Source organism: Ascaphus truei, unplaced genomic scaffold (genome assembly GCF_040206685.1).
Source record: "Ascaphus truei isolate aAscTru1 unplaced genomic scaffold, aAscTru1.hap1 HAP1_SCAFFOLD_474, whole genome shotgun sequence".
Taxonomy (NCBI): domain Eukaryota; kingdom Metazoa; phylum Chordata; class Amphibia; order Anura; family Ascaphidae; genus Ascaphus; species Ascaphus truei.
Window position 1 is genome coordinate 289,749 of NW_027456805.1, and position 27,410 is coordinate 317,158.

The 27,410-nt window shown below is 48.0% G+C and overlaps 2 protein-coding genes across 4 annotated transcripts in view; one reads left to right on the forward strand and one right to left on the reverse strand.

Annotated features, from left to right (window-relative positions):
* The window catches only part of LOC142484939 (uncharacterized), a gene marked incomplete at its 3' end in the record, with an annotated part of 40,072 nt that extends 12,937 nt beyond the window's left edge, over window positions 1–27,135 (forward strand). The window contains exons 5-9 of the mRNA XM_075584188.1: window positions 8,632–8,686; window positions 8,775–8,836; window positions 19,839–19,899; window positions 20,832–22,186; window positions 27,081–27,135. Of these exons, the coding sequence (XP_075440303.1) occupies window positions 8,632–8,686; window positions 8,775–8,836; window positions 19,839–19,899; window positions 20,832–22,186; window positions 27,081–27,135 (1,588 nt within the window). The remainder of the gene's footprint in view (window positions 1–8,631; window positions 8,687–8,774; window positions 8,837–19,838; window positions 19,900–20,831; window positions 22,187–27,080) is intronic.
* LOC142484938 (uncharacterized) lies at window positions 811–7,332 on the reverse strand. 3 transcript variants are annotated; one of them, XM_075584187.1, is made up of 3 exons: window positions 6,635–7,332; window positions 5,630–5,809; window positions 811–2,466 (listed from the first exon to the last, which is right to left on the reverse strand). In XM_075584187.1, exons 1-3 carry the CDS (start codon window positions 6,876–6,878, stop codon window positions 2,330–2,332), a joined length of 561 nt encoding a protein of 186 aa, XP_075440302.1. In that variant the 5' UTR covers window positions 6,879–7,332; the 3' UTR covers window positions 811–2,329. The 3 variants fall into 3 exon arrangements, 2 of the variants coding, with proteins under 2 accessions (XP_075440302.1, XP_075440301.1); XR_012798309.1 differs by having other exon boundaries at window positions 811–1,442; window positions 5,630–7,332; XM_075584186.1 differs by having other exon boundaries at window positions 811–5,809.
* Window positions 27,136–27,410: the final 275 nt, after the last annotated feature.

The window sequence follows — 27,410 nt, forward strand, 5'->3', positions numbered from 1 at the left end:
AAGCCATGGGACGTTGTAGCTTCATTTGATGCTGCAGAAGGAGGGGCGCGGCACCAGGTAAGTGACTATGGCCGGCAGTTTTTGTAAATCCACTACTGGTGACCCTCGGTACCATCCCCTGCTGGGGTAACAAAATTGCATCCTTTTGGCCCACGTGCCATGGGAGGTTTTAGATCCAGTAAGTACCAACAGCAACTACAGAAGTTAGTATCTTGGGAAGCATGGGGTCCGCAGAACCAAAACGAATGCGGTTCAGCTTCATACCGATTTACAATATGTGACCTTAGTATGGAATGCTCCTTTCAGAATTAAATATCTTAACAAATGTATAGATCCTTTTTATCTTAAGTTTGATATTTACATTATATGCATGCGTTGTCTGGTTTTCAAAACGTAAACATTTTCATTGACCAAGGAGGCGCGAGCTTCCCCCCCCCCCTCTCATAAAAACCCTCTACATAAAGACATACAAATAACAAGAGGACACATATATGGAGGTAAAAGGCCGCGGCTTATTTATTAACACAAATGGGGATAGCGTACCACCTGTCCGCGCCAGAATGCTCAGGGCTGGGCAACGCAAAGGGGGCACCCGGAAGTACGTCCCGGTGACCTGCCCAATTGCTTCAAACCCCCCGATAACCAGCCCCGAGCCACTTCTGGGGAACAAGCACCTACCCCCCCCCCCCAACTGCCGCCGCGACAAAGCAATTGGTCCACTGACCCCTCCATCGTTATCTTTTCTTCCTTGTCTCGAATATATACTCTTATTTATCTGCAAAATAAAGAAATGTTAACACCCCCCCCCCAACTGCCGCCACCAACGGGCCTGTTTAACCCCCTTAAATCAGACCCGTACCGCCATACCCCTTATGACCTCTTCCAAACCTTCCTGTAAATCATTATTAAACATATCCACACCCACATCCGACAACTGTACCCCATCTTCCCTAAACCATCCACTCAATTAAAAACTAAACTGCGGGTGACGAATGACCCCACCCCCACATTGAACCAAGAAATTCCCCACCTTCCTGTTTAACCTCTTCCTCATCTTGTTAACTCTCCCCGGGATACGCGCACCTTTCCAAACCAACCTGCATATTATCTTATTATCTCGGACCAAAATAATTGCACCTTTGGCCAAAACGCTAACATGCGCGCCAAATCTTGCTTAATCTGCTGGAATAAATCAATCGACCGCAATTTTGCCACATCATTACCCCCAACATGAATAATGATGATGTCCGGTGCCCTCCTACCCCTGGCCCTAGAAATTAGCAGCGGAAAAAGACGTCCCCACCGCATCCCTCTCATCCCCCACCACGTTACCTCCACCTGCTCCATACTCAAACCTAAATTCTTTCCATACGGGCGCGAATTCACCCTCTTCCCCGCCCAGTGTACCATTGAATCTCCCACGATCCAAATTACCACGAAATCTGAGGAGGCAAAAACATGGTGGGAAAAAAGAAAAACAACAGCAGAGTGATTACTCTATCGCAACATTCTCCCCTACCAAATCCGGCCTGATGTATGTCCGGTAACTGTCTGACTTCCAGCGCCCAATCCTCCGTATCTTTGCTACCGCGAGCCCAACGCGTGCTGCTTCCGTCGCTGCCCCAATGCGAAAAGAATGCGTTCCATACTGCCCCCTTCTAACCCTTGCTGCTTGAGACACATCCGAAAGACCCGCAAATATTGAAACCTTGACAATGCCCCCCCGTTCATGTGCACTAACAGTGGACCCCCTTGTTCTGGCCTAATGGCCAAATAATCTTCCAAAGCTTTTACTGGGCACACCACACTTCCAGGCAAACCCTTCAACAAGATCCACGCTCCCTTTCCTTTCGGATCCGTTTTAGACCTCCGTACCAGCAACCTCACCAAACCTTCTCCTAAACTTACGTCAGCCCGCTGCAAGCCAACCCCTCCTTTCTTGGATACACAAACCAATTCACCTGCTCACAGAGCTGCAAAAAATGCTATGATGAATGTGACCTTAAAAAGTACTGCCTCAAAACTGGAAGAGCATACCACGTCTGTGACCCACAACAAACCTTCCAAAATTACCGACGTCACTGGTCTTCTGCCATCCCTGCTAGTTATCCCTTTAACCATGCCTGCTAGCACCTTCCTTACCACAAAACACATCAACCCTACCATTCAGCCTAAGGAAGAACGATATACCCGCCATCTTTCTCCCTATGGATCCACCAGCTAAACACTTGTCCCTCAAACTCATCATGTGACCCAGCAAAATGTCTACCTCCGAGATCTTTCCTCCCGCCAACCTTTCCGCCTCCCGAAATTCTCGCCAAGCAGCCACCTAAGCACCCCACGTACCCGGGGCGAGTGAAGCCTTGATTATATCAATCACACCTCCGTTACCAGATCCCACAAGACTGCTGGGCACCGTTCGCCCTGGGTCTCCGCCCCCGGTGCCAACCTCCGAAACAGCTCCATCTGCAAACGTGATAATGCATCAGCAATGTTGTTCTCCACCCCAGGAACATGCCTAGCCTTGAAACCTATATTAAGCTGTAAACACCGTAACACAAAATGCCTCAACAGAACCAACACTGGTGGGGACCGTGAACCAAAATTATTCACAGCCTCCACCACACCCAAGTTGTTGGACCAAAACGTCACCTCCCTGTTAGCAAACTTGTCCCCCCAAAGATGTACAGCCACTAGTAAAGGGAAAAGTTCAAAAAATGTCAGATTCCTGATAAGCTGAGTCCCTCGCCAATCCTCTGGCCATTCCTCCGCACACCAAGCTCCATTAAAATATACACCAAACCCTACTGACCCAGCCGCATCCGTAAATAGCTGCAGCTCATCGTTCCGCGCTGGACGCCCCCTCCACAACGTCCTTCCGTTGTAACTCTGTAAGAATTCTTGCCACACCACCAAATCCTTCCGAATATCTGTTGTGACCCGAATGAAGTGGTTGGGACACCTTACCCCCGCTGTAGCTGCTGACAAGCGCCTGGAAAACACCCTTCCCACAGGCATAATGCGAGCTGCAAGCACCAAATGGCCCATCAAAACCGGAAACTGTCTTAATGAGGCCTTCCTAAGAAGCATGAAATCCTTTATCATACTCTCCAAAACAACTAACTTCTCAGGAGGTAACCTATATTCCCTGTTCACTGAATCAATTACTATGCCCAGAAAACTGAGAGTGGTCGTGGGTGCACTGTTTTTTCATTCGCCAAAGGAACCCCAAATTCGCGCGCCATGGCTGAAAATGAAAAAGCCACCTTGCGCACAAATCAGACCCCTGCGGACCAACGAAAAGGAAATCATCCAAATAATGTATGATCCCTGCTGCCTGCACCCTATTGCGGATCACCCACTCCAAAAATGTGCTGAATGTTTCAAAATAAAAACAAGACAATGCACAACCCATAGGTAAACAAAGGTCAACAAAATAAAGCCCTTCCAACATACAGCCCGATAAATGAAAACCATCTGGATGTACCGGCAAGAGTCTGAAAGCTGACTTAACGTCAGCCTTCGCCATCAATGCCCCCTGCCCCATCCTTCCCACCAAAGCCGCCGCTTGATCAAAAGTGGCGTAGCTTACTAAGCATAAGTCCCTATCTATCCCGTCATTAACTGACGACCCTTTCGGGTAAGACAGATGTTGAATTAACCTGAAAGCCCCCGCCTCCTTTTTTGGAACCACTCCCAACAGTGACACCCTAAGATTTTTCAGTGGCGGGGAAAGGAAAGGGCCCGCCATTCTGCCCAACTCAATCTCTTTATCAATTTTTTCTTTTGCCACATCCCCATTCAACCTGACCAACTTCAAATTCCTCTCGCCCCCCGATCCCTCCTGATACTCAAAGGGGATCCTGAATCCTTCCTTAAACCCCTCTCGTAATAAGCTAGCTGCCCGTCTATTGGGGTATTTTTCCAAAATGTGCTGAATGTTTCAAAATAAAAACAAGACAATGCACAACCCATAGGTAAACAAAGGTCAACAAAATAACGCCCTTCCAACATACAGCCCGATAAATGAAAACCATCTGGATGTACCGGCAAGAGTCTGAAAGCTGACTTAACGTCAGCCTTCGCCATCAATGCCCCCTGCCCCATCCTTCCCACCAAAGCCGCCGCTTGATCAAAAGTGGCGTAGCTTACGGAGCATAAGTCCCTATCTATCCCGTCATTAACTGACGACCCTTTCGGGTAAGACAGATGTTGAATTAACCTGAAAGCCCCCGCCTCCTTTTTCGGAACCACTCCCAACAGCGACACCCTAAGATTTTTCAGGGGCGGGGAAAGGAAAGGGCCCGCCATTCTGCCCAACTCAATCTCTTTATCAATTTTTTCTTTTGCCACATCCCCATTCAACCTGACCGACTTCAAATTCCTCTCGCCCCCCGATCCCTCCTGATACTCAAAGGGGATCCTGAATCCTTCCTTAAACCCCTCTCGTAATAAGCTAGCTGCCCGTCTATTGGGGTATTTTTCCAGCCAAGGCGCCATTGCCTCTGCTGAAACTGGCGTTCCCGCCTTCCTGAACAGCCTGCTGTCCTGCTCCCTTGAAACCCTTACTATCTTTCTTAAAGCACTTTGATTTGGGATGCTGACCCCCGCACCCAGCGCAAGTATGTTGGAATCTACATACAATTCTCAAAATTGCATCTTGACTCGTTGTAACGCCAACATACCCCCGACTGCTTCCCACCTGCACGCCCTCTCCCTGATGTGCGCACCTGAAAATGCTCCCGCCAGACCCCTTTGAGGCTATTTGACCCACGAAAGGACGACCCCCCGTGTTTCTGAAACGCTTTTCTAATCGTATCCTGATACTTAAAAAGCGCCGAGCATAAATGCGGATCCTTTTCCCCCGCAACGCCCGCCAAAATCCCAAATGCCTGCGACCAATTACTGAACTTGCGAGGAAAAAGACGCTTTTCCACATCCTCCTTTTTAGCCTCCCCCTTTTTTTTTCCGGATTTAGCTACCGCTTCATTGTAACCCGGAAGCAATGACAAAATCTCAACGTAATCACCCGCCCAAATCTTTTCCTTTACTTCCTTTGACAAATGCACGCCTAAGGAACGTGATATGGTCGTACATGAGTCCCCATAGGCCGCATCCGGCAGCCTTTTTGAACCTGCCAATGGCCTTCCGAGCCCTGTCCCCTGCCCAGCACCTGAATTCACCACCGGATGCTCACCTAACAAACTAACAACTGTCGTTAAATCAGCTCCTTGTCCCGCCACCTGCACCGGCAATGCTGTGGCCGATGCCAACGCATCTTGAATAACTTTCGGCACTGTGCTAAGGGTACAACCTGCTGTACTCTCCCCACCCAAAGACACCTGAGCCAACTCTCCACCCACTGTTCCACGGTTGCTCCCCCCATCAAGCACTGAATCTGACCCCCCCTGCCGCTCACTTGACTTGCATGCCTCCACTGCTTGCTTAGTGGATAATAACGTTGTCATCGGCAATAAAGCTAACTGAACGCCCTTAACCACCGCACTAATCATTCTTGCCTCGGCATCGCCCGCTAACCCCAACTCCAACACCTGTGGCCCAGGGGAGCTAACAATGCCCGGCAAGGTAACGCCCTTATTTCCCAAACAAGCAACTCTTTTTCGCTTACCCTTCGATGCCCCAGTCCCCGGCGGTGTTTTGAACCGCCTGTCGGGACCTGCCCCAAGACCCTTGTCCTCTAAGCCTCTGACAGCAAGCTCAACCCGAGGCCCGGACCGCTTGCGAGCCGTGGACGACGTACCAGCGCCACGAAGCGAGGTCGACCGCGTCCCGGCCGTTCCAGATTTACCTGTAAATGAGGAAGCAAATATTAAACCCCCAATTAAGCTAACCTTTATTCCTGAATAAACGCTTATTTTTTTTTTTTTTTTAAAAGGACCAATCCTTTACCTACGTTCTCTTCTAGGCTGGGACCAAACCCCCCAACCTCTATTTTTTTTTTTTTTTTTTATTACCAACTATCCTTTTCCAGCTTTCCTTTCACCAGTAACCGGCTATGGCGAGCATGTCGGCCCTCTCCCAAAATCCCCCCCTTTTTTTTTTTTTTAGGGGAGAAATGGAATACTTAGCCACCTACTGCTCGCCTCCATCCATGCTTTTTTTTTTTTTTTTTTATATAAGGTTGGGACCCATGTCCCACCCCTGTTTTTCCAGGGACCCATGTCCCACCCTTGTTTTTTTTTTTTATTTTTTTTTTTTTCTCAGGGACCCATGTCCCACCCTTGTTTTTTCCAGGGACCCATGTCCCACCCTTGCTTTTTCCAGGGACCCATGTCCCACACCGGTTTTTGTGGGGACCCATGTCCAACACTTGTTTTTGTGGGGACCCATGTCCCACACCTGTTTTTGTGGAGACCCATGTCCCACCCCTGTTTTTTCCAGGGGCCCATGTCCCACACCTGTTTTTGTGGGGACCCATGTCCAACACTTGTTTTTTGTGGGGACCCATGTCGCACACCTGTTTTTGTGGAGACCCATGTCCCACCCCTGTTTTTCCAGGGACCCAATGTCCCACACCTGTTCATGTGGGAACCCATCTCCCAGGCTCCTCCCAAAAGTCACCCAGCCTTCAACCAAATAGGCTGTGATTTCCAAAAACTCCGCCATGACATACCCTTCTGCACCACCAACGCTTCCCGTGCTCCGTAACTAGGACCCCCTTCATCACTTGATGATGGCCACGCCTCAGCGCAGGTAGCATGGGAACCACCCTGTCCTCTCGCGTTTCCACGACTGCCCAAACTTCCTTGATCACTTCCAGCTTTCAGCACTAGTGCACACATCTGCTTCTGAAACCATCCTTCCTCATGGTTGTGCGCCTCCGCCAAAAGCTGCATGGTGCTGACCTGAAAGGACATCGCTACTAGCGCTGAATTTATCCAATGGCTCGTCAAACACTGGTTTAATTCCACCACCTAAATCCTGCCAGCAAACTACTCTTGAACTCTTGCCTGGCCGATCTTTCCACGAAAACCAGTTCACTTGAATAGACTTAGAACCGCTCTAAAGCTTTTTTTTTTTTTTAAGTATGGTGTCACCCACGACACGAAAAACCTTAGAATTGGCTTCCATTAACCACAACCAAGACCAACCTCAAAAGGCGTTTTTTTTTTTTTAAACCTTTTTTTTTTTTTAATATATATTTTTAATTATTTATTTAATTATTATTATTTTTTTAAATGGACAGCCCCTGTTTAAAAGAGTGGAAGAAAAAAGGGGGGGAAGGAAAAGGGCCAATATCTCCCCAAGGAGGAGGGAGGAGGGGGGGCAAAAGCCCACCATTCCAGCCAAACCACGAACAGCCCCCTCCCCCAGACGTAATAACAGCCTTGCCCCCAGCCCCCCCCCAAAAAAACCACCCCCTGATCATCGTCAGGAGGCGGAACCACATGACACTCGTGTATGCAAAGACCTCCCTTGCCATTAGCCCAACCGCACGGCTAAGCGTGGGCTGGGCGAGCCTCTCTTCCCCCCCCCAGCCACACAAGCGGCCACAATAGGAGGACAGGAACAGGGCTCGCAAACGGCGCCAAGCAAAAACCTCCTCCACGCCGATGCGCCTTCCTACACGCATCAGCCCCAGGTAGGAGTCACTCTCCTCATCCTTCTCCCTCCTCCCCCCGCCGCTGCTACCAATAAAACAGCGCGATAACGAAAGGCAGGACAAAAACCTATCCCTACTCGCAATCCCCAACCTCCCCCCGAGCACCGGCAAAACCGGCAAAAACACATGGGGGGTGGGGGCGGAGGGTCCCTCACCACGAGGAAGGAAGGGAGGTCCCACGCAGGACAAAAAACAACAGCCTTAATTGCAATTCCCCCCCCCCCCCCCCCCCCCGGGCACTGGCAAAACCGGCAAAAACACACGGGGGGAGGCGGAGGGTCCCTCACCACGAGGAGGGAAGGGAAAATCCCTCACCCCGGGAGGGGGGCCCAAATCAAACCAATTTTAACCTACTAAACGCAGGAGAAGAGAGGAGAGTGTGTGAAACTGTTGAACGCCAAGGAACAAGTGACAGTTGCTTGTTCCTTGGCTCTATTTAAAAACTAACCGCCCCAACTGCCTTCCCTGATCGTGCACGCGACCAACAGCCTAGCTGGGGGGGGGGGGCCGCACCCCCCGGTCAATAGCTGTAGCCACCCATGCGGGCTAGGCCAGCTCTATAACGGGTAATGAGGATATTACATTTAGATTTTTTTTTTTTAATACGTGGGGTTTATTGATTGTTATTCACATGTTCCAATGATAAAGGGGGTGACCCCCTTGCCAGGTGTGATTTGCCTTTTGTGTTGGCAAAACAGAGTGTAGAGTAGATTATTGATTTTATCTATGAAGCATGTTTATACAGTAGCTGAATATAGATTCCCAGTTCACCAGCGTGGCCTCAAATTCTCTCGCCTCACAATTCCATCATTTTAACTTGAGTATGGTTTAACCAGCATTTATCAGCTGGCTGTTCATAGGAGTTATCAAAAAGTCGAACGAAGATGCAATGCTGATACCTGAAATTTGTTTTAATGGGTGACATTATTTACCAGACATCCATATTCTGTAATTATTTCACTGTTTTTAGAATAAAGGTGTGATACTTTCGTTTTACTCCTTGTCAGGTGCATGCGATTGAAGATAATATTAATGTGTGCTGTGACAGCTACGTTATCTCCGGTAAGAAGGATAAAATATTACTCTGTCCCTAAAAAAAAAAAATACTAAATGAATTGGTTTGCAAGAATATATTTTCTTTCTGTTAAAGGTGAAGATGACAGTGGAAGCCATCCAGATACTACCAGCAATTCCGAACTGAAATCTTCTAATGTAAGTACTGTCACAGGAGACCAGAACTTTTACACCGGGATCACTAGCACCAAATAGGACAAGGTTGTTGAGTAAAATGAGGTTTATTCTGGCACGCCAGCAGACAAAACAAAGATGCACAAAGCAAGATACAATACCACCTGGGGAGTAGACTAGCCTCGCTAGGTGCAGGGGCCTGCTTCAAAAAGGCTTGCCCTGTCCGCTTCTCGTCCAGGATATCAGAGTGCTGATCACACAGCAGCCCCTCTAACGTATCTCCAGCTGGTCACAGTCAAGATCCAAACTCCTTCACAGAATGTCTCCCAGATAGATTCTCTGATCAGCAGTGCCTCTTATATAGCCCTCTGTTGCTATCCTTTACATGGGACGGGTTGCTGGCCAATCAGAGCAGACCTGATTGACCACTCTTTCCCACTCGCCAAATGTCTTTAACACCTCCACGTTCCCAGCCTTTGTCACAATACACATTTCTCTGAAGGAACCTCAGCTGATTAAATCACAGAGTCCCCTCTATAGAAATGTACACATGCAAATCACATTACAAGTCTGTCATCTTAGAAATGAGCACATACAGTCACCTAATCCAATTTACACTTTACAGGGCTGACTCCCAAATCACATCACAGAACAATGTTGATTCACTAAACTGGGGGCTTGCATTTACAGGGAATAAAGTGCTTTGATTTACATACATAGTGCATTATACTTTCCCTGTTCTCCCCCAGATATTAAAGTACATTTGGCCAAAATAAGCCTTACATAGGTGGCCAAGTTACATGGATTATGGGGTAGCTAGCTGGGCTTCATCCCAGTTTTGTGATGACAGCTACCCCATCCATCACAAGTACAGGTAGTCCTCGCTGTCCAACGTTTCACATTACAATGAATGGCATATCCAATGCTTTACAATGCAACCCTATGGGCCATTTTTCTACGCCGGAATGCGTTATCCAACGCTCACCACCACTGATTAACATGGGACTCACTTTACAACGTTTTCATTATCCAACGCTACTTCCAGAACGGATTCTGTTGGATAACCAAGGACTGCCTGTTATTTATTTGCTCCTGATAATGAATGCAACACGAAGGCCTCGGTCAGGGTGGCGCTGAGCGGGCGCTCACGCTGGCCGCGATGAAACACATTGCGACAATGTGTGGCCAGTGTGAGCAAGTGCATGAGCGGCGCCTACCTGCTTGCCAAAGCAAGCAAAATTGAATTTGTTCCTCGCACATCACGTGAGCTGTTTGCCCAATGAGGGCGAACCAGCTCTGTGACGTCATGGCCGCGCCCCCAGTGTGCGCATCTAGCCAGCCACAAATCTCCCAACCGAGCAGGGAGAGTGACGTCACCGCGCATGAGCGCCCGCTCCCTGCCTGGCCTCTGCCTAAGGCTTAATAAATTGTTTGCATGAGAATGTTTTGCTTTATTGTTCAGCCATTAACTACATTATTTAGGGTGCTTTTGTGTGTACCTCTGATGGGGAGGGAGCGTCCTTCTAATCATTCAATCTGACTACATCTGTCTGTCTTCAATGACAAAAACACTCTAACATGGAGTGAAATGAGTGTGGAGGTAATTGCAGCAGTTCAATGAACCAATCCCTATTAGTATTTATATTGACAGGAAACAAAAACAAAAAGAACTTACCCTGTTACTCTTCCGTCACTATGTATTAATGTTCCTTCATAGTTTTAAATGATTCAATGACTGTCATACATTTTTTAATAAACCAACAACTAGAATTTTTCAGAGATAATTGAGTGTACAGAGATTTACAAACCCCTGCATCTCTTTTTCATGTGCAGATGAAGATGCACAACTCTCTCAGCGATTACCCGCACGATCTAGCGTGCCTAAAAGGGTTCAGTTGTTGCTGCTCCCTCATTGGATACAGTGAAATTCATTATTAACTTATTACATTGTTTTGCTGGTGACTTAATTGCCTGATCTATTTTCTTATATATACGCTCCGCGCTGAGCCCCTGCATCCTCAATGAGGATGCCTTGAGAGGGGGCTCACGCGAGCGTCCGCAGGCATGCTGAGGCGCTGGATTTTTCAGCCGACAGCCAAGCTGTTTTTCAGAGCGCTGTCGGCTGAAAACAACCAATCAGCGCGGAGCAGCGTCAATGTCACGGCGCCGTGACGTTGACATTGGTGCGTCGCGGGCGATTGGCCCAGCGACGTCACTGCCCCGCCTCCCTCAGTCTCCCCCCGCCTCCGATCGCGCCCGCTGGCTCGCCTGCATGGGCATGAAATCGCGCAGATTTCAGCAGGCGAGCCTCAGCGTCAGCGCGGTCCAGCCCTGCTTCCCCTTCTATGGACCCAGCCTTAGGCTTGGATTTGAACCAGGGATGGTGGCTATTTTGTCCGATGTGGAATGTGTTGCTTACAAAAACAGGAAGTCCATCTTCAGTTTGGAGGCAAACTGACCACCAGAATTTCCCACGTTTGCGCAATGTAACCATTTATTTAAAATTCGTTTTTGAGAGACGGGCTTTTTTTCTGTTTCAATTTTGTTGTTGCAATTAGTTAATACAAAGAAGTGAGATTTTAGCTCAGGGGACGGGTTTAAAGCTGCAGTTCAAGCAATATCCTACGTGTATGTTTGTTTTAATAAATCAGTTCTGTACAATGAGAAAATACTTGTAGCCCTTTTTTTTTTTTAACAATTTTTTAAAGACATTTTTAATGTATTATAATGTAACAAGCATTTTTGTTTCTATAGCAACCATTTACAAAGTCACACACACTTCCTCTTCTGAAACGCTCTGGCATACCCCTTTTGCCCTCTCTAGCAGTACACCAATTGTATCTAGTGGCTGCCTGGTCACATGATCTTTCCCACAGAACTTTGCATCTTGGGGAATCTTCTGCTGCCCTAATGGTGATGTAAAGAACCCCCAAAACCAAATCTTCAGCGATTAATTACAGGAGAAACAATCGATCTGCAGCTTAGCTAATCACTTGTCAGTGTGCAGATTTTATTGATGCACATATTAAATGAAAAAATAAATACATTAAAAAAAAACGGCAGCCTGAACTGCAGATTTAAGTAAATCATTCCATTTATGTGACACCCCATACTTTTTGGATCAAGTTAAAGGTCTATTTTCCCGTGGGAGGTATCCACAAAATATCACTGCACAGTATGGTCTGTCCAAAATGAAATCGGAAGGTGGGTGCTGAATCCTCCCCTTCTTCCCTTTTTTTTTAAAAATTATATAAATATGCTTCATGATCTATTCTATACTATATATAGTGATATATATATATATATATATATATATATATATATATATATATATATATATATTTTTAACAGGATCATGCTCCTTTAGTGCATTTTTCAGATCTGAAGCTTGGGAAAAAATATGTTGCAGATGTAGATATTATTGTTCACTTCAATGAAAGAGCAATTCCTAAAACATTGGCCGTAAGTATATATTTTTGAATCTTACATTTTAGAACCACTGCTCTGTACACATTGCAAGTTCTCTCCAAACAACTCTTCCACACACACATTTTCCATGATATCTCACTTTTTAGTCTCCTATTCCTCAACTTGCATCCAAAACCTCTGCCGGGTCCAAACATTTTCTACCTACCCTGGAACATCAAATTTGCCTTACCCTTCACATAAGGTGTCTGAAAAACGCCTTCCTTCGAAGAATGGTTTTCAACATCCTCCTGTTATGTTACTCTGCTTATTCCTGCCTCTACTGCAACACACATTAGCTCAGGGGTGGGCAACTCCAATCCTCATGGGCCACCAACAGGTCCGGTATTAAGGATATCCCTGCTTCAGCGCAGGTGGCAGTTTTTGACTGAGCCACCTGTGCTGACGCAGGAATATCATTAATACCAGACCTGTTGGTGGCCCTTGAGGACTGGAGTTGCCCACCCCTGTGCTAGATTCATAGTAGTCTTTACAACCACACCCATCTTTTGAAGTGAAACTTTAATGGCACCTAGTAAATTCTCATAGGACAAAATCTCCTTCACGGAGGCGAAAATGTGTAACGGAAGTGACGTAATTTGCTGGTGCTGCACCGCGCATACACAGAAGTGGTCGCCGCATGCGCAGGTGACATCAGAACCGCTTGTGCAGGAGCAGTCAGAGTGCATGCGCAGAAGCGGCAAAAGTTGCATCCACATGCGTACAAACGCCTGATGGCATTCGCGCATGTGCTGAAGAACTTTTCCATTATCGTGCATGCGCAGAAACAACTAACAGAGGCCAGCACCGCATTCGCAGAAACGACCAGAGCCGCTTGTGCATGCGTGTAAACGGCCGTCCACCCTCACGCATGCATAGAAGAGGTTTCCCATTTTCACGCATGTGCAGAAACAGCCAGAGCTGCTTGCACATGTGCTGGATGTTGGGAAACGTTGCTATGGTGTTCCCACTATTTATGGCACACCTGGCACATTTTGTGAGGTAAATTCTCGCTTCATCAAAGGTGATTCAATAGCCCTCTAAATGAGCAGAACATGAGCTTATAAAGAAGTAACAATTGATATTACACACCCATCTGTTAAATTCATTGTATGTATGAAAGAAAGTACAACTCTGTCTTGTCCTCGTCTCTTGATCTACATGCCCCGCTTTCTCTCTGCCGCCCTCGCCCTTCTAACCCTAGACCCTGGCTAAATTCCCACACGCGCATGCTGCGTTCCTCCACTCGTTCCTCTGAACGCCTCTGGAGGAAGTCTCACACTCTCGCAGACTTCCTTCACTACAAATTTATGCTATCCTGTTTCAACTCTGCCCTCTCGCAAGCTAAACAAGCCTACTTTTCTGCACTAATCAACATGCACAAGTCTAACCCACGCCGACTGTTCTCTGTCTTTGATACTCTACTCAAACCACCCTCAGCTGCCTCTCCTTCTTCCATCTCCGCTCAGGACTTTGCTGACTATTTTAAGGAAAAGGTGGAATCCATACGGCAGAACATCCCCTCTGTTTCTTCCCCCCATCCTACACCTCTTCCTAACTCTCCTCCTGCCTTCCTTGAGTCTTTTTCCACTGTCTCAGAGGAGGATGTGTCGCTGTTGATCTCCTCTTCTCCCTCTACCACTTGCCCTCTTGACCCCATTCCCTCCCATCTCCTAAAACCTCTAGCTCCTACTATAATCCCTACGCTTACACACATTTTTAACTCCTCCCTCTGCTCTGGAACCTTTCCATCCTCCTTCAAACATGCAACAGTCATACCATTACTCAAAAACAGCAAGCTTGACCCTACCTGTCTTTCTAACTATCGACCTGTCTCCCTCCTGCCTTTTGCCTCTAAACTACTTGAACGTCTTGTATTCTCTCGCTTGCTCCATTTTCTCAACACCTATTCTCTCCTAGACCCTCTACAATCTGGCTTCCGCACTGCTCACTCCACCGAAACAGCCCTCACCAAAATAACTGACGACCTCCATGCTGCCAAAGACAGAGGTCATTACACTCTGCTCATATTACTCGACCTCTCTGCAGCATTTGACACCGTGGACCACCCTCTTCTCCTCCACATTCTCCATACTCTAGGTATTCGGAACAAAGCTCTATCATGGATCTCATCCTACCTCTCCCATCGTACTTTTAGTGTCTCTTCTGCTAACACCTCCTCCTCCTCTTTTGATCTCTCTTTGGGGGTACCCCAGGGCTCTGTCCTGGGACCTCTTCTCTTTTCTCTGTACACACTCTCTATAGGTGACCTAATAACATCTTTTGGGTTTAATTATCACCTCTTTGCCGACGACACACAAATATACTTTTCAACACCTGACCTTACACCTGCTGTACAAACCAAAGTTTCTGAATGTCTCTCTGCTATATCATCCTGGATGGCCCTCCGACGCCTTAAACTCAACATGGCTAAAACAGAGCTCCTCATACTTCCTCCCAAACCTGGCCCTACTACCTCCTTCCACATTACTGTTGGAACTACAATCATTCACCCAGTAGCCCAAGCACGCTGCCTAGGGGTCACACTCGACTCCTCTCTCACATTCGCCCCTCACATTCAAAACATTTCTAAAACCTGTCGCTTTTTCCTCCGCAATATAACTAAGATACGCCCTTTCCTCTGTTGTTCGACTGCTAAAACTCTGACTCAGGCCCTCATTCTCTCCCGTCTTGATTACTGTAACCTCCTGCTGTCTGGCCTTCCTGCCTCTCACCTGTCTCCCCTACAATCTATCCTAAATGCTGCTGCCAGAATCACTCTACTCTTTCCTAGATCTGTCTCAGCATCTCCCCTCATGAAATCCCTCTCCTGGCTTCCGATCAAATCCCGCATCTCACACTCCATTCTTCTCCTCACTTTTAAAGCTTTACACTTTTCTGCTCCTCCTTACATCTCAGCCCTAATTTCTCGCTATGCACCATCCCGACTCTTGCGTTCTGCTCAAGGATGTCTACTTTCTACCCCCTTTGTATCTAAAGCCCTCTCCCGCCTTAAACCTTTTTCACTGACTGCCCCACACCTCTGGAATGCCCTTCCCCTCAGTACCCGACTAGCACCCTCTCTATCCACCTTTAAGACCCACCTTAAGACACACTTACTTAAAGAAGCATATGAATAGCACTGTGGATATTCTGAACACAGGATACATAAAGATTGGCCCCCTGCAGACGCACTTACCAGAACTCCCTCCTACTGTCTGTGTACGTTCTCCCTACCTACCAATTAGAATGTAAGCTCCTTAGGGCAGGGACTCCTCTTCCGAAATGTTACTTTTATGTCTAAAGCACTTATTCCCATGATCTGTTATTTATATTATCTGTTATTTATTTGATTACCACATGTATTACTACTGTGAAGCGCTATGTACACTAATGGCGCTATATAAATAAAGACATACAATACAATACAATACAATACAATGTATGCAACTGTCTAAATAAACAAACACTTCTGGTCTAAGGATAATTGAAAAAAAAAACTTAGTATGTGTGTTGAAAATTTATGAATGAAAAGAACCAGCAACACAAGCATGAGGATGAATAATAAATAAAATACAAATGTATCACATACTGTAACTAAGGACAACATGGGTAATCCTGAATGAAAGCAAAATATAGAAGTGAGTTTTAAAAAAAAAGTGTGTGCCGATCACGCGCATTCGAAGTGAAACTTCTTTGTTTTGTCACTGATTTGTATTTTGATTTTTATGATTTTGATTGAATGAAAGAATTTTGAAAGTATCGGCATTTAGATACTTTAAAATCCAAATTATGTATACAGGTAAACCCCGTTATAGCGCGGTCCTCGGGGACCACCCGATCCGACCGCGCTACAAACGGGGTCGCGCTAATTAAATTAATTAATTAATTAAACAAATTTAAAAATGGCCGCCGCGCCCGGGGTTCCGTGTCTACAGAGGGGGGAGAGCTGGGATCGCATCATCGCACTGTGCTGCACTGTGCTACTCCTCCCTCCTCCCCAGCAGTCAGAGAGCTGCAGGCAGTGCTTGGAGAGTGCGAGGCTCAGGGCTGCAGCCTTCTCTCCATGGCAATTTTACTCACATGTCCACTGATCACCCGCACAGCAGCTTCTCCTGCTCTCACTCGCAAACTTTTCAGGGACGCCAGGGGAGCCTGCCCTGTCTAGGAAGAGAGCTGTGTGTCTGTGTGTCTGTGTTCCTGATAGCTTCTCCTGCTCTACACCACAGACATTCTATCCTGTGTGTGTGGGGGGGGGGGGGGGAGAGGGAGAGAGTGTGTGTGTCCTGTGAGTGTGTGTGCTGTGCAGTGTCCTGTGAGTGTGTGCACTGTGCAGTGTCCTGTCAGTGTGTGTGCTGTGCAGTGTCCTGTGAGTGTGTGTGCTGTGCAGTGTCCTGTGAGTGTGTGTGCAGTGTCCTGTGAATGTGTGTGCAGTGTGCAGTATCCTGTGAGTGTGTGCAGTGTCCTGTGAGTGTGTGCAGTGTCCTGTGAGTGTGTGCAGTGTGCAGTGTCCTGTGAGTGTGTGCAGTGTCCTGTGAGTGTGTGCAGTGTGTGTGCAGTGTGCAGTCAGTGTGTGCAGTGTCCTGTGAGTATGTAGTGTCCTGTGAGTGTGTGCAGTGGTGCAGTGAGAGTGTGTGTGCAGTGAGTGTGTGTGTGCAGTGAGAGTGTGTGTGTGTGCAGTGAGAGTGTGTGTGCAGTGTGTGCAGTGTGAAGCGTGCAGTGTGCAAAAAAACATGTAAAAAAAAATTTAGATTTATATATTTATTTATTTTTAAACGGGAGCCACGTGAAAACCGCGTTATAACGGGTCGCGCTATAACGGGGTTTACCTGTATATCTTACTTTAGTTATCATAATGGAATGTGAGAAGGGATGGGGGAGCACAGCGTAAGGAATGGTGGAGTGTGATTGTATTATCTCCCTATGATGTTCAGTGGCGTTCTGACACCCTTTGAGTGTCCTCAGAGGGAGGTTTGTACTCCTTAGAGAAGGGTTAAGACTTAGGTGGGTGAAGCAAGTCTATGGATGCAAAATAAATGCAAAATGAATCAATAAAAGGAAAACTTACACGGCCTTGTGTAAGTTGTATCCCATCGAGGTTTCTTTTGCAGTCTTATCTTTCTTCTAGATGATCCTTCTTCTTTCTTTATGCTCTTCTCTTTCTGTCTCTTCTTCTTGCTGTGATCTTGATGTTTGTCGTTGGACGAATCTTCACATTGGTTCTCCTCTCATATGGGTGTAAACATAGGTGAGAAGGTAGTTAGACACATATACATACAAAGTCGATATCAATTTGAAGGGGGGCAATGAGACAGTGTCATCTGGTGTATAGGTATAAGATAGTTATTATTCACTCACACGGCCTAATGTGAGTGGTAACTTATAACGGTATCTTGCAAACACCTGTACAGATCGCAGGTCTTCAGGTCAAAGGTCCCTTGTGGGACAAAGACAGAGGGATAGTATGGGGAAGGTGTATCAATACATCAAAATACTCACACGGGCCAGTGTGAGTACACACTGATAATGGTATCTTGGAAACTCCAAAAAGTGATGAAAGACCCCTAGGGGCTAGGTCCAGATAGCAAAGGACTAATAGGACACTAAAAACAGGGGTGATTAAATTTTATTGAAACAGACTAGCATACACTAATGAACAGGTACATATATAATCAGATAAAAAATTAACTATCTTATACCTATACACCAGATGACACTGTCTCATTGCCCCCCTTCAAATTGATATCGACTTTGTATGTATATGTGTCTAACTACCTTCTCACCTATGTTTACACCCATATGAGAGGAGAACCAATGTGAAGATTCGTCCAACGACAAACATCAAGATCACAGCAAGAAGAAGAGACAGAAAGAGAAGAGCATAAAGAAAGAAGAAGGATCATCTAGAAGAAAGATAAGACTGCAAAAGAAACCTCGATGGGATACAACTTACACAAGGCCGTGTAAGTTTTCCTTTTATTGATTCATTTTGCATTTATTTTGCATCCATAGACTTGCTTCACCCACCTAAGTCTTAACCCTTCTCTAAGGAGTACAAACCTCCCTCTGAGGACACTCAAAGGGTGTCAGAACGCCACTGAACATCATAGGGAGATAATACAATCACACTCCACCATTCCTTACGCTGTGCTCCCCCATCCCTTCTCACATTCCATACACTGGCGACACACTTTATTCGAGCTTGGCTAGTCCCACGAATTCGGGTATACCCGGGTGTATTGAGGTTTGTGACTGTTTTCTGCCCGAGTGCATTGAGTTATTTTCCAAGCAGGGATTGAAGCATTTTATTCCCGCTGGCTGCAATACTGCACAGTATATATATATATACTGCATTACAATTCATGAATTTATGCCATCTGGTAGACACGCGAAGCATTGCAGCCTATTAAATCCTAATCATTATCATTTAACAGATCAGCCGCCCATCAGCCAGGCATGAACCCAGGCTGGGAAGGCAAATGCAACGGGGCTTGTTAGAGGTGAGGAGTGGCGCATTCCAGGTATCTGCCAGGTACATACCGGGTATTTGCTCGAATAAAGTGTGTCGGTGCAGTATATCAAGGGTTCTGGATAGACCCTAGTGGGGTAGTTCGAGTCACAGTAGGACATCACTATTAACACATACCATACTATTTAAGACATTCATATCATATACCAACCACGGTCAGAGTTAGCGCCCGGGGAATACACCACAACTGTTTAGTTATCATAAGTCAATTGTATCATCTTTTCCAACTGGTATTATGGAAATTTCTGCAGGAAAAAAAATTATACTCAAGTCTTTAATTCAATCAAAATCATAACAATCAAAATACAATGTCAGTGACAAAACACAAAGAAGTTTCACTTAGAACGCGCATGCTCGGCACACACCCTTCCTTTTTTTCTTCCCCACTGTAACTTGCACGCCCTCACGTTTTGGACTGTATCCTTTGAGCAAGGCCCTCCTTGCTTATTGTCTGTTAATGTCATTTTATTGTTATGGTCTTTCACAGCCCGTTGTACTGCGCTGCTAAATATTATCTCTTTATAAATAAATGACTTTTTACTAAGTAAATTCTATGATCTGTAGCCAATTGGCTTTTCTGCCATTTGATAGGAAATTGGCAAGTAAAATGTAGAGTATGACTTGTAGATGTCACTGCTAATTACACCTTTAGGCCTCGTCCATGGTAAGCACTTGCTTGCTGAAGCATGCTGACGCGCGCTCCCGTTCAGCACTGAGCCCCTACAGTCGCAATTAGAGCGGCTTCAGTAGGGGCTCGCTTACGCTTCCGCAAGCGCGCGGAACCGTAGGTCTTACCCAATTTTAAAAATCCAAAAAAATCAAGCGCTTGCCGGTCACGTGAGCGGTACGCCCAATGAGGGCGGACCAGCTCCGTGACGGAACTGGCCCGCCCCCTGACGGAGCGCAGGGCAAGCAACCGCAAGGCCAGGGAAAGACAACGCTTTCCCTGCGCCTCAGCACGCAAGCGAAGAGCCTGGACGAGGCCTTAGTTAGGACGTGATCTATTATCTTTTTCTTTTCTTTTTTTTGTAGGTTGAACGCACAGGAGAAAAATATTTTTCTGTAAAAGTTTCGCCAATGAAAAATAAACACGGTAATAAAAAATGCCCCCCTCCCCCGCCATTCTCTGCCTTTGTATTGGATACAGATGTAGCCAGTATTACTATCGCCAGAGCTGTGTGAAGAAAAGCAAAACGCTGCGGCTCGGGGAACGAACCGTAAAAACCATGGCTGCTTTCAGTGGGTTTATTCTACCTGATACGACCAAGGCTGCATCTGTATAGTAATGTTTGGTAGATTGCTCAAGGACCTTGTAGACAAAATTGGTTGATTTGGAAACCATTCACTGAAAAATCTGATATCTGTCTTGTCCAGTTGGTTGTTTAGGAACTGCGGTCTCTTTTATGGTGAGAAGCAATGTGCTGTACTGTACAATCAATGGTGCATTAACTTTCATTTATGTGAATGGAAGTGACGTCACTGTTATAATGGTGCATTACTTCACTTCACAGAGGGTGTGTCATTGCAGATGGAAAGCTTGTGTGATCTGAGTTAGCATTATGTCAATGTTTTGTCACATTGTTACATCATGACAGAATATATTCACTAGCCCCTATTCTACAGCATACGTAACAGAACATTGTACATCTATCAAAGATCTCGCGGCAAACCCGGCTGGTTTTTATTAGTTTTGGGGAGTTCCCCGGAGCTGAATCTTACTATATGCTGGTGCAAATTACTGGTATAAAGCCTCCAGGGAAATTAAATGTCCGTTCAAATCGCAGGCCAATAGGAAGCTGGAATCATGGCCATTTAAATCTCCTGCTTCCACAGCGGTAACTTCACCGAAGGTATGTCTGGAACTAGGAGGTCACAGAGCTGAAAATAATGCAGGTCATGGGACTTGTCCAATCCAGTTACAAAAACAACTGCAGAATAAATACACAGTGTTAAAGCTGAACAATTATTGACTTTTTTTAGATCTTTAAAATGTAATTGATAACGTTATAAATTTTCATTTTCCAGGTAACAGAGAAGATATTTCTCTTGGATATCTTGAACATAAAAGTACCAATGCTTCCCGTTCTTTTGCTTCTCCTCTAAAAGTCTCCATTGCCACACAACTGAAAAGATTTATTGGTAGACACAATAGACAATTGGCGTCGGATAGTACAGCAGGAGCATGTAAGCAGACACTTTGTTTTACGGAAGGGGAGGACAGTGAAACAGATAAGCCAGAATCTGTGGACTGTAACGACTCTAATTTCTCTGAATTCGGGGATGTCACTCTTGCTGACTTTTATCCGAATATGATACAATTTTTCAGCAGACTGATGGAAATCCAAAGCAAAAAATGGGCAGCCGTTAATGTACTTCAATACTACAGATGCAATGTTTGGTACGCTAACAAGCACAAGACAGATCTTACCAGAGTAAAAAGAGAGATTCCCACATCCAGGCTTTCAAAGTCGCTGCTGGGCCCAATTTCTAAGAAAGAGAAAGCGTGTTGCACTGTTAATTATGAGGCAAATTCCCACATGCCTTGGAGACCTGAAGATACAAGCGATTTGAACAATTCCGGTATTGCTGAACGTGGGCAGAGGAGCTTGTGCTCCAGAGATCCTTACACAGAACAAAGTCTTCAAGTTGCAAAGCCGAATCTACTGCAAGCTTCTTTTTTGTCACATACCCTTCCCACAGACCAGACTTTTACTAACGAAATCTGTAATGAGAGCGGCATCGCATCAAGGCCAGAATGTTTGCGTAAAAGTGACGCATGGTTTACCAGATGTGTACTTCCATGTTCTTCATTATTGGGTCCAAGAGAAAGCTATCAAGTTGGTGAATCGCCATCAAAACTGTTGTCTGCGGCGTTGCTGAATCAAAGGAAGCTGGAGAATTGTGAGATAAAGTCACCAGCACAGACTTCTAACCATGTAGGGCTGATTATGTGGCCCAAAGAGATTCAAGGCACCATAAGAAGAAGGCATTCTTTTTCCACATTTCCTATAGTGAAAAGTCCTGCTAAAACCAGTTCAGAACTTAAAACCGTGTACAGGAAACTAGTTTTAGGGGATCCACATCCGATGTTTTTGCCCAGGCGAAGAATCCTAAACGCAATTAGCCAAGAAACGCAAGTATCAGAAACTGTAAATGCTCTGATCAATTCACCAGTGTCAAGCAGACGTAAAAGGGCAGCAAGTGATGATCTGTCTTTTTCAAAGCTTAAAAGGCACAGAAGTATACCAGAAAGCCATATGTCGGGTGCATTGCAGCCACAATCTTATTATATAGCAAACCGGTGTCCCCAGTGGGAAAGGACTGGCATGACTGAGAGTGTTTTCGAAGCCTCGTACAATGGCAACTCTAGTCATTATCCAGTAAGTCAATCTGCCTTTTTGGTCTTGCAAATGTATTTTACTGTTATGGTTCTAGAACAGAGTGCATACTGACTAAGCCAAAGTCTGTTTTCTAATCTTCCTCCTGGATATAGTGCAGTGTATGGGTTCTCTCCCTCCCCACCCACCTTATTGAATCAAATCAAAACTGTAACTCTGATCCTTTGTTCCAAAAATACGCTTTAGTTGAATTTTAGCCATTTGAGCTTTTTGGAGTAGAACGGTCCGTGAATGCCAGTGCCTGTTACTAGTCTCTTTGCCTCAGCTTGCAGAGCTGGGATCTTTTTTCACTTTGTAGGCTATCGTTCTGTGCAAATTAGTGCATTAGAAAGTTCTGCTGGATCCCACTTCAGAGCTGACTGCAAATTGCTCTGAAGTAGTTTTATAGCAACTTGTAATTGTGTGTGTCTGCGACACTTTCTCTCAATCTTCTCACTTGGGCACCTTAGCTAGGCTATTGGCTGGTTATATCCATCACACATTCATATTTAATATAATTGCACACATGCTTGGTAATTAATTTGTTATTCCTAACATTTGAGTTGTCCTGAGAAGATTGTTGAGAAAAACTGATTATAGTGAGTGCAAACTTTTTTTGAAGTGAAACTTCCTTAGTGGCACCTCATTCGTGATGGGGCAAAAAAGAATTGTGGAGACAGAAATGAAACGGATGTGACGTCAGTGCTGGCAGTTGAGGCCGGGCTGTGTTCTGGCTCAGCCCGACCCCAACACTGACATCACACCCGCTCCACAAATCAGATCGCCGCCGGCGCCGCTCCTAATCGCTCCCCCCCTAAGCCCCCTCCCCCCCCCAGCCCCACCCCCCCACACATCGTGACAAATGCGGCGCTCCTAACGGCCGCTGCCATGCCGCGCATGCGCAGTTGTGACGGCGCCGCTGATTCCCCGCCCGTTCCCCGCCCATTGATATGCTGCGCATGCCCGGTAGTCATGGCGACGCTCGAGACGCCATGACTCTCCTCACAGGGACACTGAAGCCCACACTGCTCCCCGGGGCTCTATGCAGGCACTGATCTCCTGCGGCCTCTCCTCCCGGTGCATGCCCCGGCCGAGGCATAGAACTGCTCCGGAAACGGGGGGGGAGGAGGGGGGTGATGAGTGCGCTGCGTCCCCCACGTCCCCCACAGCACCATCAGAAGCCTCCGAGTTGGCTCCAGCTGACGATGACGCGCTTCTCCCTCTCCCCCCGCCGACACTGCCTCCATCTCCTCTGTGCCGCGATCTGGTAGGAATGGGGGGGGGGGGAATGCTGAAAGGGTCTGGGTGCAGGGAAAGGATAAGGGTGCTGGGGGGAGGACAAGTGTGCTGGGGGGAGGACAAGTGTGCTGGGGAGAGTCAGGAGAAAGGGGGGCAGGACACACACACACACACACACATACATACACACTGACACATACACACTGACACATACACACATACTGACTCACATACACACACACTGACTCACATACACACACACACATACACACTGACTGACACACACACTGACACACACCCCCACACACTCACTGACCCCCTCCCCCACACACTGACTGACCCCACCCACTGACTGACCCCCCCCACACACACTGACTGACCTCCCCCACCCCCCCCACACACTGACTGACCCCCCCACCCCCCCACACACTGACTGACCCACCCACCCCCCCCGTCACTGACTGACCCCCCCCACCCCCCCCACACACACTGACTGACCCACCCACCCCCCCACACACTGACTGACCCCCCCCCACACACTGACTGACCCACCCACCCCCCCCCCACACACTGACTGACCCACCCACCCCCCCCACACACTGACTGACCCACCCGCCCCCCCCACACACACTGACTGACCCCCCCCACACACACACTGACTGACCCCCCCCCCCCCACACACACTGACTGAACCCACCCCCCCCGACACACACTGACTGACCCACCCCCCCCCACACACTGACTGACCCACCCACACCCCCCCCCACAGTGACTGACCCACACACTGACTGACCCACCCACCCCCCCCCACACACTGACTGACCCACCCCCCCCCACACACTGACTGACCCACCCACCCCCCCACACACTGACTGACCCACCCACCCCCACACACTGACTGACCCACCCACCCCCCCCACACACTGACTGACCCCCCCCCACACACACTGACTGACGCACCCACCCCCCCCACACACTGACTGACCCACCCACCCCCCACCCCCCACACACTGACTGACCCACCCACCCCCCCACACACTGACTGACCCACCCACCCCCCCCACACACTGACTGACCCACCAACCCCCCCCCACACTGACTGACCCACCCACCCCCCCCACACACTGACTGACCCACCCACCCCCCCACACACTGACTGACCCACCCACCCCCCCTACACACTGACTCACCCACCCCCCCACACACTGACTGACCCACCCACCCCCCCACACACTGACTGACCCACCCACCCCCCCCACACACTGACTGAACCCCCCACACACTGACTGACCCACCCACCCCCCCCCACACACTGACTGAGCCACCCACCCCCCCCCACACACTGACTGACCCACCCACCCCCCCACACACTGACTGACCCACCCACCCCCCCACACACTGACTGACCCACCCACACCTCCCCGCACACTGACTGACTGACTGACCCACCCACACCTCCCCGCACACTCACTGACTGACCCACCCACACCTCCCCGCACACTGTCTGTCTGACTGACCCACCCACACACACCTCCACGCACAATGACTGACTGACCCACCCACCCACACTTCCCCGCACACTGACTGACCCACCCACCCACACTTCCCCGCACACTGACTGACTGACCCACCCACACCTCCCCGCACACTGACTGACTGACCCACCCACACCTCCCCGCACACTGACTGACTGACCCACCCACACCTCCCCGCACACTGACTGACTGACCCACCCACACCTCCCCGCACACTGACTGACTGACCCACCCACACCTCCCCGCACACTGACTGACTGACCCACCCACACCTCCCCACACACTGACTGACTGACCCACCCACACCTCCCCGCACACTGACTGACTGACCCACCCACCCCCCCCCCACACACTGACTGACCCACCCACCCCCCACACACTGACTGACCCACCTACCCCCCCCACACACTGACTGACCCACCCACCCCCCCCCACACACTGACTGACCCACCCACCCCCCCCCCACACTGACTGACCCACCCACCCCCCCACACACTGACTGAACACACACTGACTGACCCACCCACCCCCCTACACACTGACTCACCCACCCCCCCACACACTGACTGACCCACCCACCCCCCCCACACACTGACTGACCCACCCACCCCCCCACACACTGACTGACCCACCCACCCCCGCCCCCCACACACTGACTGAACCCCCCACACACTGACTGACCCACCCACCCCCCCACACACACTGACTGACCCACCCACCCCCCCCCACACACTGACTGACACACTGACTGACCCACCCACCCCCCCACACACTGACTGACCCACCCACACCTCCCCGCACACTGACTGACTGACTGACCCACACCTCCCCGCACACTGACTGACTGACTGACCCACCCACACCTCCCCGCACACTCACTGACTGACCCACCCACACCTCCCCGCACACTGTCTGTCTGACTGACCCACCCACACACACCTCCACGCACAATGACTGACTGACCCACCCACCCACACTTCCCCGCACACTGACTGACTGACCCACCCACCCACACTTCCCCGCACACTGACTGACTGACCCACCCACACCTCCCCGCACACTGACTGACTGACCCACCCACACCTCCCCGCACACTGACTGACTGACCCACCCACACCTCCCCGCACACTGACTGACTGACCCACCCACACCTCCCCGCACACTGACTGACTGACCCACCCACACCTCCCCGCACACTGACTGACTGACCCACCCACACCTCCCCGCACACTGACTGACTGACCCACCCACACCTCCCCGCACACTGACTGACTGACCCACCCACACCTCCCCGCACACTGACTGACTGACCCACCCACACCTCCCCGCACACTGACTGACTGACCCACCCCTCCCCGCACACTGACTGACTCACCCACACCTCCCCGCACACTGACTGACTCACCCACCCCTCCCCGCACACTGACTGACTCACCCACACCCCCCCGCACACTCTGACCCACCCAAACACTGACTGACACACACACTGACTTACACATACACACTGACTGACACACATACACACACACTGACTGACACACACACACACACTGACTGACACACACACTGACTGGCTGACTGACATACACACACACACACTGACTGACTGACTGACTGACTGACACACACACTGACACACATACACACAAGGAATTCACACTTAGTGCAAATAGCTAATACATGGGATGTGTGCCGAGCACGCGCATTCTAAGTCAAATTTATTTGCGTTTTGTAACTGAAATTGTATTTTGATTTTTAATTAAAACATCACCAACACAAATACAATTTCTGTGACAAAAGTCAAAGAAGTTTCACTTACTATGCGCGTGCTCAGCACACACAGCTTTTTTTTTTTTTTTAATGTTGCAGTGGTCTCAATTTTGTACTTTAAACTGTGAAGGGCTAACAAAGTTGAAGAGACAATGTTATATTGCTTAATCCTTATTGCATCGCCAGTTTACATTCTTAAGTCGGACGGCACGTGCTCCTAGAAAGTATGCCAAATTTCCTGTTCTTTTGGTGACCGGTTTAAATTCAAATAATGTTTATTAGCAATGTTTAGTAGTTAAGGTAAGAAATAATAAGTCTGTGCTTTGCATAATATAGAACTATTTGATTTGCAGAATGAATATCCTGCTCTTTCAAATCGTACATTATCTCTGAGTCCAAGTGCCTCTGGTAAGTTGTTTAGAACACTTAGCAATGTATTTCATTATCAATTTGCAGTGCAAGTTCATTTTACAATAATTTGGTGTACTCTGGGTGACAGAGATTTGGGAACAAGTACAGAGAAAAACAATCTTACCTAATTGATTGTCAAATCTGTAGTTAACCTGTTGAGAAGCAGACTTCACACACGTTTTGAATTATTTTTGAGTATGGAACGAGTAGATATACTGACATATTTATGGTATGATGACCAAGAGAGAACATCGATATAGGAAGGTGCAGTG